The sequence below is a fragment of the Antechinus flavipes genome, chromosome X (genome assembly GCF_016432865.1).
Source record: "Antechinus flavipes isolate AdamAnt ecotype Samford, QLD, Australia chromosome X, AdamAnt_v2, whole genome shotgun sequence".
Taxonomy (NCBI): Eukaryota; Metazoa; Chordata; class Mammalia; order Dasyuromorphia; family Dasyuridae; genus Antechinus; species Antechinus flavipes.
In genome coordinates this window covers 436,854-452,333 of record NC_067404.1, presented here as the reverse complement: position 1 = coordinate 452,333, position 15,480 = coordinate 436,854, and the positions used below count along the sequence as shown (strand labels likewise).

General features: G+C 32.4%; 1 protein-coding gene across 1 annotated transcript in view; it reads right to left on the bottom strand.

Annotated features, from left to right (window-relative positions):
- Nucleotides 1-306: 306 nt before the first annotated feature.
- The window catches only part of LOC127542338 (methyl-CpG-binding protein 2-like), a 40,068-nt gene continuing 24,894 nt past the window's right edge, over nt 307-15,480 (bottom strand). The window contains exon 4 of the mRNA XM_051967826.1: nt 307-5,721. Coding sequence (XP_051823786.1) covers nt 4,707-5,721 — 1,015 coding nt within the window. The 3' untranslated portion in view covers nt 307-4,706. The remainder of the gene's footprint in view (nt 5,722-15,480) is intronic.

Below are 15,480 nucleotides of genomic sequence, written 5' to 3'. Positions count from 1 at the left end.
TAAGCAGCTTTGAGGCCATAGGCAGAGAAGGGTTTGAAGAGTAGAGAGAAGCAGAGATGTAGAGTGAGTCAGGGATGCAGATAGAGAGGCAGAGACATACATACACTTGCTCTAGCTTCCTGCTAACCTCTACTGAGGACGTCAATAAAGAAAAGCCGTTAGCACTTTAATTTAATCAGCCTGATCTCCATGTCTATCCGGTGAAGTATGTATGGTCCTGGCAATCAGTAAACGAGAGATTTTTGTAAAAAAAATAAGAAGCAAAGATCATGAATTTGCTTATAAAAAATACAAGCCACAGAGAGATTTTTATTTTTAGAATTTGCTTTTATTTATCCTAAATGCTACAAATATCAGGAAAATATTTTAAATAATCAACAGATAGAATTACAATTAGCTTGTTTTTTTAATGGCATTACAACCAGAATGAATTTATATATCTATACATGTACACACACACATACATAGATATGTATTTTAAAAGCAGAAAAAGATAATCAAAACTTAAAACTTGATCTAATTTTTTTCTCTAGGATGTACAACTTTTTTATGAGAAAGCCTGAAATCAGACAAACCAAAAATCAATAAAGCTTTCATTACAATTTCACTTTATATATAGTTTCACTAAAATTCAGTAAGAATTTTAACAAAAAAGTAATATCAGGAAACTATTTCCAATTTAATTTAAATACTTCATTTTAACTTACCATTTTCAAAGAATCTTATACACATAATTGCAATTGAACTTGATCTTGAACTTGGAATGATATTTTCTTGGATATTAAAATCCAGTAAAAGTTCTTTGTGGAAATGGAAAATGAAGACTTGCAATTGCTTTGATTATTCTCTTTTGGAATTCATCTTTTTTGTATGTGTCTCAATCAAAATGTGATGAGTATGATGCTAATAGACAATATAACTATGGTGTATGACATGCAAAAGCATGTTTCCAAGATTATAAACTTCAAAAAGAATTCCATTTAACTTTTCATATGAACTCTTAAACATGTTTTGTACTTCTGTGCTTAAGGTAAATGCAAGATTACATATATTATTTGGGTGTCAGATATCTGGTCTATTTAAGTTAATAGTTCATGGTCAAAAGATTATTTCTCAAAGCAAAAATTTGCTAAGCACATTATACCATAATTAAAACTGAACAATATTACAATAGGCATTTACATGACACTGTTACATGACACTAAAAGTAAGATACATTATCTCTGTATTAATGATTCAAAAAGTTATATTTCATATTTTACATTTCTCTATCGTGTCCAAAAAAATAGCATTTTCAGTTCATTCATTATTATGTATTCTTTCGGGTAAAATTATAAATACTGAAGATAAAGTATATGCAGTTAAGTTTCTATTCGCTTAAATACAAAAACAGAGCCATCAAACATGGATTATAAGAATTCAAACTTCCCCAAACTTCAATTATCTGCTATAAGAGAAATGACTAGTTGTAAAAAAAAAATCCATTGATTAAGATATCTATTTCAAGCAAAAAATAGTTTTTGAAATTTTTGCATAATGTATGGTATGGAATTGTTGGGGTTGATTTTATTACTAGATTTGCTTTTTGCTGCTATCTAGTAATTATTACTGCACTAAGGATCACTTCAGATATTCAATACATTTCCTGAATGTATTGAAATACATTCCTGAAATAAACATATATAGCATCTAAACTGGGGGAGGGGGAAGTAGCCTAAATATAAATTCCTTCACTTTAAGTTCTTGGGCAATGGGTACAAGGGAAATGTCTGGAATTGGAAAGCCTGAATCCAAATGCGGCTTGAGACACATTACTTTGTGATAACATAACCCCAGGAGTTACTGTTTGTTTAGTTTTCTCATCTGTAAAATGAAATTATAAATTTGCAAATCACGCCAAAAACCCAAAAGAGGTCATAGAGAATCAGACAAGTCAAAAGTAATTGAAAGGCAAAAAGTTTCTAAAAGAAGAAAATGGGGAATGTATGGGAAGAGAAACATGGAAAGAGACAGTGAAGGAAAAAGATATAATTAACATTTATAAACAGGACAACTATTATGAGGCAAAATTAGTAAGCATTAAAAAGCCTGAATATATTTTTGGTTTTTTGTGCGTTACTTAATTTTATAGCTCAAAACATAAAACTTATAATACAAGAACTATTTTTAAAATTTCTCTACTGGCTATCTTCAATGAATCTAAATCTAATTGCTACTTCAAGAGAGATTCCTTTCATTTCAATTCTCCAAGTGACACAACTTCTGCCATAATTTTGGAAAGCAGAACTAGTTGTGTAAATTAACTTTGCTAAAGCAGCTTCCTTATTTATTTAAAAAAACTATTGGGCAAATTCTAAGCTGTGGAGTCTCTGGCCATCCAAAGACATACAAAGTTAATTCCAAGTCAGATTATTTTAACTTTCTGAATCATTAGAATCACCTAAAACCAAAAAAAAAATTGTTATTACTAATAGAAATGAAAATGACAAAATAACTTTTAAATTACAATGAATAAGCCTGAAAGATTACAAGTTAATACAAGTCACTACTTCAATACATACATACCATTATGAAGCAGAAAACAATACACATATTTATAAATTCCAATTTTACTTCTAGATGAATTGATTCCTTGCCAGGAAACCAACTCATGAATTTTTACTCTTAGCCAAATCTTTTTAATGTCAGAAATTATTAGAAATTCTAATTATTAAACTAACTGTGATTTTGGTACAAGATCTCTTGTAAATAAATCAAAAGCATTTCATATTCTCCGCAATTAATAGCATTTTTCAATTATTGCAAATCTTGTGGATGAAAATAATTCTTTGCCTGGTTGATCATTTTGCTACATTAACAGCAGGATAGAAAAAAGGAAAGACCCAGCAAGAATATGAAAAAATTTTCAAGTGACTAAAATAAGGCATAAAGAAAAGTAATATAAAAAAGAGGGTGGGGAACAGATTAAGAATTTGGAAAATAGGAAAAAGACTAAAGGATTCAATTTAAAAAGCCTTTTTAAAAAATACATAATTTCAACTAAGAATTTTTTTTAATAATATGTGACATCTAAGAAACATCTCAGTAAGAATCGATAGAAACCACTTCTGTTCTGACATTACGTTGAATGTAGTCAGTAATAAGTCTTGACATGATTCAAAATTTGTACCAGAATAAAGTAAAACAAGCAAAAGTTATACTAATAAATAATGTTAATAGAATTCTTTCCAATGTCAGAGGGGTTTCAAAAGAAAAAGTGCAAAAATGAGTGTCCTTTCAAGGAATTTAACATCAGAAATCAAATCAAAATGTTTAAAGAACAAAAGTGAAAAGTTTTGAAACATTTTTTTCCCCTTAAATAATGAAGAAGAGAGTTACAAAGTTCTTTCTAAGAACATTTTCCTATCAAGAATCAAAAATGAAGGAAAAAATTAGGCAATGAAAACTATTTCTTTACATTTCATCCCTATGAGCAATAATTTTTAAAAAGAATGCAAAATAATAAAAACATAGATAATTAAAAACTGCATTATATGTCCAAATCTATATGTGACTATTTTTAAAGTAATTAGAAGCCCACATTTCTGTTCCAATGATTTTTAGTTTAGTAGAAGACACAAGAATGTGTACCTTGACAATGATCACATTTGAACTCAATCTTCATTTATTATTTCTAAAGCAAAGTACAATTTAATCCACATTTTACTTTTTCTATCTTTTTTCCTATCAAAAATCATGATACAATGAATAGTGCAGTAACCTTATTTTACAAATTATCTGAATGTTACAAGCAATTTACTGAAAATGTGAGAACTAAAAAGGGTATGGGAATATGGGAATGAGATTCTATGCATACAAATAACTGTTAGATTTCAAATACAAATTCCCAAAGGTAGGAAAATCCTGCCAATTTACCACTGTAATGAATGAAACTAAGCAGAATAAGAAAACAAATTCCTTCAAATTGCTTTAAAATAAACTAAATATCCCCCACCTGTTCTCTGAATTTTCAATTAGAAAAAAAAATAACCATTTCTTTATGGGCTTTTTTTAGAAGTTGGTAAAATTCATTTGTGATTCACTATTTCTCCATGAGTCTTTTAAATCTCAAGTATCTATTGAATAAATAAAAAATAAAACATAAGATTTCAATTAGTTAATGTAGGTCAATTCATGATGCCTCACCAAAAGATCTATTCTGGTCAGGGCACCAAATGAAGATTTAAAAAAAGGAAAATCTCTGTAAAATTCTGAGAAAGAAGGAAACAAATAGTTGGCTTTATTGTTGACCTTTATCTTATTTTTTTTTTTTTGACACCAATTTAAAATTCCAGGCCAGTGCATTAATGGTACTAAAAATACAAGGTCCACTACTCTAATTTATTTCAATGTTTCAAATGACAATTTATATGCCACTCTATTCTTACGATGAATGATGGAATTGGCATATGACAAAATGTTTGATGAAATGTTTAGACTAATCAGTAGTACAGAGTACTCTACTACAAATGTGCAAAACTTAATATCTATACTTATACAATTATCCACAATTAGTTTTACCCAGAAGCCACAAAATTCTAACTATTCGAGAAAACAAAAACATAAAATGTTTTATTTCAATTAGCTTCGAAAGTTTTATCACAGTCCTACCCATAAGAGGAAACAAAAGCTGCCTTTATTTTTTTTTTAATTTTTATCAATTAAAATCAACTAATTTTCTTAGTTACAAACATCTGGGTACCCACAGGACCTTCTGTATTTGTCCCTGGCAGAGAGGATGAAACAATGAATTTTGTTGGGCCTCCTTCTTTGTGTTTATACTTATCTGTGACAGTAGGAGTGGGATGAGTTTTAATGGGCTCTTTTATACAGCTGTCACTTTTAAGTTCTCCTTTTTGCATTTTCTTATCTTTGTTGCTTAAGTCCTTGGACTCAGAGGAGTCTGAAGTCTTAGAACTCTCAGAAGATAATGGATTTGGAAGATCCTGAGATGATTCTAAGTAATGATAATAGGGCTTTGTTTTCATAAGTGAGGTGCTACTAATGCATTGTCCTTTACTTTCTTTACTTTTACAAACAGGACTTTTTCCAGCTTTTACTCCCTTCCCACTCTTTTCTCCTATGGCTGATAAGATCAAGGGGCTCATCATTTCTTTTACTTCAATACTAAGTGTTTCCCTAGTCTTCCTTTTTTTGATGGGCAACACAGTTTCTTTTACTGAGCTGATGAAAGATTCTTTAATTGTTTTCTTCTTGACTTCAGCAGAAGTGATTGCCAACCCACTACCTGGCTTTCGGCCTCTTTTCTTGGGAATGTTTTGGGGATTTGTCTCACTTACCCGTTTCCTACCAACATGTTTGGTTACCATGACTTGGGTGGATGTAGTAGCCCCTTCTTCCTTCCCTCCAGGTAAAGACTGAAAAGGTATTTTGACCAGGTGCTTTCCAGAACACTTTTTTATCACCCTTTTAATATGAACACTTTCTGAATCATCTGTGTTAGTTTTTCCTGTGCTGCTTCCTTTGGGTCTTCCTCGTCCTCTTCTTGCTTCCAAAGTCTTAGTAGTTTGTGGCTTCTTTGATGACTTTTGTTCTCGCTGAGAAGGGCTTCCTCTCCCAGTTACTGTAAAATCAAAATCATTTGGGTTCAAAGATGTGTCACCTATCTTTTCAAAGTATGCAATCAGTTCCACCTTAGATCGAAAGGCTTTTCCCTGGGGACTAAACAGAAAAAAAACAGAGAGAAGAACCAAAGTTAGAAATAATGGAGAGAAAATTGGTAGGAATAAAGTGCTAAAAATGTCTATAAATTTTTAATCCAAGGTCAATAATCAAAAAAAAAAAAAAAGGGTCCTATACACACCAGAATACTTGTACCAGAACTTTGTTCAAAAATCTGGAAAAAAAATGTAAATATCCATCATTTTGGGAATAACTAAAATTGACACAAAAATGCAATTACATATTATTGCATCACAATAATAAGTGATGAATATAGAAAAATCTATATCATAAAAATTATCAGTTATTAGTGGAAAGAAAAATGACAAATGACAATAAAACTGAATTCTGTATAATTACAAAGAACAAAATCATATAGAAAAAAGATCTACATTTTATCAAACCTCATTATTGTTAAAATTTTGTCAAACTGTTTTTTCTCCCTTTCTTTCCATGTCCAATTTCCATGTATCAAATACTAATAATTTATAACATTAATAACAATATATATTGAAAAATATAACTGGAGAAGCACTGTAGAAACTATCCTCCATGGGTTACCCAAAAAAGTTGCCAACCTCTGCTACCATTGTCATTAACATCAACTCTAAATCCCATCAATTTCAAGGGACTATCTAGTTCCTGCTCCAAGTCTGAGAAATTATAATGAAATACATTAAATATTTAATATACATCTCAAATAGCATGTAAGCACTTTAAAAAAAAAACCTTAAAATTCTGTAGAGAAAAAGGCAAAATTAATAGATTACTCAATATGCCTCTTTCATAATAAATAATAAAGATAAGAATTTCAGAAAATCTATTCAAAAAATTAGCTAGTATTACTGAATGGCATAAGAAAAAAAGAACAGAGTCAAGAAAATCAATTGCTGTCATGAATCTAACAATACAATCAATGTGAGAGAATTTGAGAACCACAATAATTCTAGACTTCCAGCCTAGGCTGCTGCTTACAAATAAGAATTCAAAATCCAAAGTAGTCTAATTAAACTTCCAAAATGTTTCAGATTCAAAAGCAGGACTTCCATGAGAACAATGAAGAGAAAGCCCTAAACATCACTTTGAAAGCAATGAAAGCTTACATGTGGTCTCTCCAGCTTTGAAATCCCTGATTATCATAAAAGTCACTAACACAAGAAAATAACAAAAGGATTCAAAAGACATGATACTCCCTCCAAAAATCCATTTTGATTATTAAGCTTAAAGTCATTATTTTAAAAAAGACTGCTATCAGATAAAAATACTGCTGGATATAAGACTTATTTTAATTCCAGGAATTAATGTAACTTTAACTTAATGAAAAAGAAAAACATTTCTGATTTAAAAAAAAAAAGGCCTAAGTTAGATGGAAATTTAAAGTTCAAATATACAAATGAAAAATAAAGAAACATAAAAAGGTAAACAAGAATCATGATTAAAAATTAAACAAGGGCAGCTAGGTGGCGCAGTGGAGGACTTGCGGTCAAAACTGACCTCAGACGATTAATACTTGCTAGCTGTGTGATCCTGGCAAGTCACTAATGACAATTGCCTCAACCAAAAAAAAAAAGAAAAGAAAAGAAAAGAAAAAAAAAGAATTAAACAAGAATAAATTGCTTATGTTCAAATATAGGGAGGTGAGTTGAATCCAATATAGACAAAAGACTTCAAATGCAAAACCAATCATGGTTACTGTCCCTGACTTCAGAGGTTTTTGTTAGATTTGTGTGTCCATTGTGAACACATCCAGTCATTCTGGAGAGCAATTTGGAACTATGCCCAAAAAGTTATCAAACTGTGCATCCCCTTTGATCCAGCAGTGTTTCTACTGGGCTTATACCCCAAAGAGATACTAAAGAAGGGAAAGGGACCTGTATGTGCCAAAATGTTTGTGGCAGCCCTGTTTGTAGTGGCTAGAAGCTGGAAAATGAATGGATGCCCATCCATGGGAGAATGGCTGAATAAGTTGTGGTATATGAATGCTATGGAATATTATTGTTCTGTAAGAAATGACCAGCAGGATGAATACAGAGAGGACTGGCGAGACTTACATGAACTGATGCTGAGTGAAATGAGCAGAACCAGGAGATCATTATATACCTCAACAATGATACTGTTTGAGGATGTATTCTAATGGAAGTGGATCTCTTTGATAAAGAGAGCTTTACTTGATCAAAGATGGACAGAATCAGCTACACCCAGAGAAAGAACACTGGGAAATGAATATAAACTGCTTGCATTTTTGTTTTTCTTCCCGGGTTATTTCTACCTTCTGAATTCAATTCTCCCTGTGCAACAAGAAAACTGTTCCGTTCTGCACACATGTATTGTATCTAGGATATACTGCAACCCATTCAACACGTAAAGGACTCTTGCCGTCTGAGAGAAGAGGTGGAGGGAGGGAGGGGAAAAATCGGAACAGAAATGAATGCAAGGGATAATGCTGTAAAAAAATTACTCTGGCATGTGTTCTATCAATAAAAAATTATTAAAAAAAAATAGATTTGTGTGTCCATTTCTGTCCATAGCATTCTTCCCTCTACCCTTCTTTGAGTTCTTCCCTCTATTTCTTCCTTCATCCTCTCATATCACCTCTTTTCCACAATAAAAGGTAATGTATAGTTTAGCAGGGAGGGAGGATACACCAGATGATGGTAATATGTAATTAATTTATGGATCGTGACTAGTCAGTTTAAAATGGAATGCAATTAATCGGCGAATGCTTATGGTATGTCGTGTGCAACACATATGAATGGTTAAGTGGTGAAGTTGGATTAAATGCTGAGTCTTAAATCAAGACTCAACTTATTTGATTCAAATCTGGCCTCAGTTTCTTCATTTGTAAAATGAGCTGGTTGAGGAAGTAGCAGATCTCAAGTCATGTCTTGACTGAATCTTTTGAAAAAATTTTTTTAAGTTCTATGAATTCTTTTGGGGGCAGGTGAGCAAGTAAAAATACTCTTTGGGATAGTAGTAGCTTTTTTTTTTTTTTTTGCTTCAGTTTCCTCTTCTGAAGAACTCTGCAGTAATAAACAGAACCAGCTACACCCAGGGAAAGAACTCTGGGAAATGACTATAAACCAATACATAGAATTCCCAATCCTTCTATTTTTGCCCCCCTGCATTTTTGATTTCCTTCATGGGCTAATTATACACTCTTTCAAAGTCCAATTCTTTTTGTACAGCAAAATAACTGGACATGAATACTTATGTTGTATTTAATTTATATTTTAACACATGTACTGGTCAATCTGTTATTTGGGGGAGCGAGTGAGAAGGAGGGAAAAAGTTGGAACAAAAGTTTTGCAATTATCAATGCTGTAAAATTACCCATGCATATATCTTGTAAATAAAAAAGCTATAATTAAAAAAATTTTTTTTAAAAAGTCTTCCCATAATTCCCATATGGTTGGGTTCTTTCTTCTTTGCCTGCTCATTTTTTAAAAGCAAATGATTGGTGTAATTGCTTCTGTCCAAAATTATGGGAGTTGGTGTCTCTGGTCTCAGTTCTCTCACCTGGAGTATGAAAATTCCAACAATGGAAGTCTAACTATCCATAATCAACAGCATCCCTGCCAGTTCCTTCTCTCCCACAGTCAAATCTCCAGTATTTATATACTTTACACAGGCCAAATTTTCAATTTAGCATCTTTCAGGATTTTTCCAGAAGGACTAGTTTACTCAAAATCTAATTTGTGCTTACTGCTTTCTGCCCTGAAGTGCTATTTTAACTAGTTCCTGGGGAAATCTGGAACACTTGGACTTTTTTGACCTACCTTCCCTAGAACTTCCCAGAATCTTATGACCTTTTCTTAATATCATAAAAATATCTACAAAACAAGTAAGTACCTTATTTAATATAGAAGTATAAAGATGCTCTACTCTTTCCAATTGTCTGGAAATGCTAGTAATAGAATATAACTTAAAGGAATTAAGGATTAAAGGAATATACAGAGAAAGGGAAGGCTAAATTATTCCTTTTAACTGATATTTACATTTACAAAGGATCTATTTGAAAAATCCTTCAATAACTGCCAAAGACAACAAATTAAAGGATTAGTAGATTCAGTAAAGGTACAGGTTACAAAATATTTTTTAAGTCATATATAATAAGAATTATTCAGGGTTAGAATTATTCAGATCTTCTGGATGGACTTTTTCTTTCAACAGAATAAAGTGATAATATCAAAATTAATTTGTACTTTTAATATCAAATTACAAAAAAAATTTTTTTTGCATGGGACTAGATGAAGCTTGCTCAAAAAAATCTGAGGTCAGCCCTTGTTAGAAACCTAGGGTTAACTTAATGGAATTGATAGAATGCTTATTGGTTCACACATTAGAGCAAATCCTTACAAGGTGTTAAGTCACTAGTATTGATAGAAATAATTTTTAAGTTAACATCCAATGAGAGTTCACACATTGGAGTTCACAAGTTCAGGAGATTCACAAATCAGAAACTCACAATCCCACTCTCTCAGAGGAGGAGGCAAGCTTTGAGTTTACACTTCCAAAAAAGCATTAAAAACAACTGAGTCAGTCAGGAGAGTTCAATTGAAAAGATTGAGAGGGGAGCAGTTGGAGATTGAGAAGCCATGAGTCGGAGTTGAGCTGGAGGCAGAAGCTGGAAGAGCCAAAAGACAAGCTACAAGGAGGGAGCTAAGGAGTGAGAGAGGCCTCTAAGAAAACTAACAGGGCCCAAGGAAAGAGATAAGACTTGGAAGGAGAAAATAAACGTTTGAATTTTATCAGCTGGCTGCATTTGAGGTGATTATTACTCTGAACTGAAACTCAGGCTGCCTCCAGAAACCTGCCCAAGGAACCTGCACCCAGAGAACAATCATATATTATATAAAAGAAGAACACCACAAGACCAAAGCCTAAGTCCCGTGATCTCTATTCTCAGAGGTCTGCAACGCTGGAAGATCAGGCTTTGGGCCCAAGTTGTAGGGAAGTTGCATGATCTTGAGGCCTAAAAGTCTAGAAAGATCAAGACCCTAGGTCAGTGACAGGAACTAAGTGAACTATAGGAAGAGAAAACATTGGTCAATGATGATTATTTCCTTTTATTCGACCCAATGAAAACACTTGGATCTTTTGCTGTTTAACCAGCTTTCCTGTTTCCAGCTTATCAGATTGAACACATGCTAGGAACTAAGATGCTTCCTGGGTATGCTCTCCCTCAGGGACTAAATAAATGCTTTCTCTTTTTACCTGAAGATGTCTTGAATTAATTTGGGATAGGAATCTAGCACCCATCTTTCCAAAATAATAACATCTAATTGGAAAAACTAGAGATCTAAAATATTAAAGAAAATGACAAGAAGTAATAGAGATAAAATGGGGAAGTACTTTTTGGACTTTATAAGAAAGTCACAGTAAAATGCACTCTCTTGCTTAACAATAAGTGAGGAAATCAATGAAAAAACAAATGAGGGAGAGAGACAATAAATGAAAAGCAATAATTACAAAGAACATTAACGTAGAAAAGAACCTACCATTTGATCTTTTTTCAAATTCCTGGGAAAAGTAGAAAGCAATATGGCAAAAATTAGTCACATCAATACTTAATGACAAATTCTAAGTGGATATACAAACTTAAAATTAAGGATACTATTTAAAACCTGAAAAGTAAATTGTGTATTCCTCCTGCAGGATTTAAGATTTATTCTTAATAATAAAAAGTTTTTGAAAAGACAAAGTTAATTCACTTAGGAGAAAAGAAAAAATCATCTAGGAAATCTTTATATCAATTTTTTCTGATGAAAGTTTGTTATCCAAAATTTGCAAACAATTAACAGACTATATATATAGACACTTCATTAGCACAACTTTCAGAGGAATGAAAAATAAACCTAACTATAAAACGTTATGATATTAAAAAATCCAAGGGATAACCTTTACCTATATGTTAATATATATTCTTCTATGGCCAAATTTAAACTATACATATATATGTGTGTGTGTATTTACATATAGCATAAATACAAATAGTTACAAAACGAACACACATGACAAATATCTATTGTTTAAATAAATAAGAAGTCAAGGGATATGAAAATCTATCCCCCAAAAAACTGCAAATAAAAGAACTAAAATAAAATAACTGAAATTTTGTCTTGACACCTTGAAAACAAGAAATTTGGCAATAGTCAGTGTTAGAAGGGATACATTTAGATAGGCACACATTCTTTGCTAGAAAAGCTGCAATCACTTTGTAAAGCAAATTGGAATTATACAAATAAAGTGACATTTAAAATGTCTATTTTGAACCATAGTCTCCATTTCCGGATTTATACTCCAAGAAAAATATGGTAAGAAGAAAGTTTTCATTTACTCCAAAATATTTAGAGTAATACTTGTGTAATAACTAAGAATTGCAAACAAATGGGGGATGACAAACTGTGTTACATGAATGAAATGAAGTGTTATTTATTATAAGAATTTTTATGTGATGAATACATAAATGCATGAAAAGATCTATATGGATTATGCAGTGAAAACAGAAATGCAAGAAAGCAAATGTGCTAGAAGAGTATGATGTAATATTATGCTAATATATTTCCTCAATTGAAATAGTTATTAATAGTACAGGAAATTTCAAAGATTATGCAGGCATTGGAAAATTCAGCCTAATACATGTGGACTCATAACTTAAAATATTTCATGGCTAATCTTTTATCTTTTTTAGAGTTTATGAAGAACACTACCAGTTGGGTAACTTCTTTTACAATGTATTTTTTTATTTTTTAAACATATTATTTCTTAATGGGTTGATCTATTTCTTTTCTTTTTTGTTTTTGCTGTGGTAATTGGGGTTTAGTGACTTGCCTCTGGCCATATAGCTAGGAAGTGTTCCACTGTGCTACTTGGTTGCCCCTCTTGATCTATTTCTAAATTGTCAGTGTGCATTTTACATGATATTGTAATTTGAATTTTTAAAACTGTTATTTGATGTATTCATAATTCATAATCCAGTTAATGGTTACTGGGAGGACTAATTTCTAATAAAGAACTCTTATCCAAATGAAAAATGGAGGGCAAATAATGAAAAATACTACTTATCTCCAAACAAGAAAAATGCTGGATTAATATATAGAATAAGAAATACATTTTTCGGACATTACTTGATTGTAAATATATTTTTCCAGGGCAAGTGAAGACAAAAATCTTGATAATTATAAAATATATAATAATAATAATAATAATAATAATAAATAATATATAAATATGAACACTTTTAAAAATCAGTGAGATTTCTCTATTTGCATCCTAAGTGACTAGCATATGTTAACAAATGCTTTTTAACTTTAAAAAAAAAATTCTAAAATATGTCCATAAGGCAAAAATGTTGCTATAAAATTATTTCCATTACTCATGTTTATATGTATAACATATATCTCATTGAATATCTCTTTGTGCTTTATGATTTTGAATGGCTAGGTGCATCTAGCAAAGAAAAACTGGAGCAATGATAGAACTTCATTTCTCTAAGGTCCACCCTCTTGGAGCAATCCAGTTAGGTCCTATTAGAGATTTCAGCCATATCCCTAAGGTAAACTTTCCTTACAAATCTGCTTATGGCTCATGCCATCTTTGCTGCCCAGTTGCTCTGTCTTGTGCTAACTATACCTTGTGTATGTGTAAGGTACCTCCTCACAATTAACACTGTTGGGGCGCTAAATCCCTTTTAGGATTTCAAATTGAAAACAATTTAACGCAATACTTGCTATGTTCCTTTCTTATGTGTTTTTTTCCTCTTGGGTTCTCTTTTGTTCTGATTTTTCCTTCCCAATATATTTCATAAAGAAATTTATATTTTAAAAAATTAATGTGTGTCTAACCAGAAAAAAAAGGAAATAAAAAAGGAAAAATACTATGCAACTAATAAGATTGATCTTATATAGAGGTGATGAATAATATTGTCCTAAAAATTTGTTTTAAAACTATTTCCTTTTGCCAAATACAAAATAAATGATGCTTAATTAACAAAAAAATAGTCAGCTAAGGATATGCTCCAACTTCTTCAGATGTTTTTTTTTCCTCTTTTTCAAGTTCCCATTAGAAAATCTGCCTTTCTATCATTAATTATTAACATCTTTTTCTATGGTCTCCCAATTCTATTTCATATTTACTATTTCCATTGTCTAGTATCTCTTCATTCTGTCTGTAACCTCTTCTCCTAAATAAATTTCTTTTCCCAAACAGAAGGATTCTTCATATGACCAAACTTTTGATACCTACTGTCATCTAGTGTCTATCAGCCAGATCACCTAAACTGATTCTTCCATTAATTTTCCTATTTTATTATTTACAAAAGAAAGCTGAGATGTCATACTGAAGATACAAGAATCAATAGTGATTGATTAAAACTTAGAAAAGTGTAGTAGTACAACAAAAATGCAAGAGGAAAGATCAGATGAATATGATGTAAATTGTATGCCCTTTAAACCTTGGGGGGGAGACAGGGGAGACCTGAAACTGGGATTTGAGGTCTCAAACCCTCCTCTAGAAGGTTCTAACCATAAGGGCAACACCAGGTAAGTAATTTCATTCAATTTTGAATTGAATTGCTTAGATTCATCAGAAGATTGGGGCTCGGGGCCAAAGTCCAAAGAAGCCCCAAGGTATCTAGAGCCCATTTTGCATTAGTCCTAACAGGATTTTGCCCATTGATGAAGATATTTTCTTCTCGGTGTAAATCCACCTTTGCAATAGTCCTAACAGAATCTTGCTTGAGGTTTGTGGCAAGAATGGGTTTATTACACTAAGAAAACAGCTTTTTTACTGGGCAAGATCCCCATGATGAGCCACCACATGTTGAGGTGTAAAAACTGAGAGTTGAGAGATCCCCTAACATCAATGGGATCACCGAAATTCAGGCTGAGATAATCTTTCTTTTGTTGTTGTCTATTCTATAGTTAGGACGTGGAGCTCTGCAATCTAATCTAAGAATTCTCTGGCTGGGGACCCCTACTCCCAGACCCTTTGCCTATTTCTCAAAGGAACTGGATTGTTTCCCTAGAATGGCTCTTGTGCCTTAGAGAAGAACCCTAGTTCTTTTAAAAACCAATGGGCATCAGTGGCTTGTGAGTGGGAGACTTACTATATTAGGCTCTCTAATAAACACCCCTAACCTGAAGCTAAGCCACTACCCCTAGGATTTCTGCTCAGAAAGCTGCCCTCATAACTCTAATTAGAGCTTTGGAAAGGAATGAGAGTGAATATTTAGACTGATTCCAAATATGCTTTTCATATTTTGCATGCTCACAGAGCTTTTTGGAGGGAGAGAGGTCTGTTGACAGCAAAAAATTCTCCCATTAAACATGCAAGAGAAATTCTGCATCTATTGCAAACTATCCATGAACCCAGAGAAATCTCTGTCATATTTGGTAAAGGACATCAGAAGGGAGATTCACTTCAGGCCAAGGGGAATAGGTTTACATTTAGATGCTAAAGCTGCTCCCCACTCATCCTTGACTATGGCACCTTTAATTTCCCAGTTCCCTGATTCTTACACCCTTCTTATAGCCCACAGGATAAACTCTTTCTTCTTATGCTTGGTTTCAAATACCCTCAAGTCAATTTTTAGCTATTAAACTTCCCCCTCTCCTGAAGCCTCTTCAGAGAAAGGGACCATATCCAGGGGAGGTTGGTTTCAAGTTGCTTCTGATTTTTGTTGATACTATCACTAATTGAGTAGAAGCTTTACCCTGCAGGACTGACCCTAAATTCATGCCAATGTGCTTGCTAAGAGAG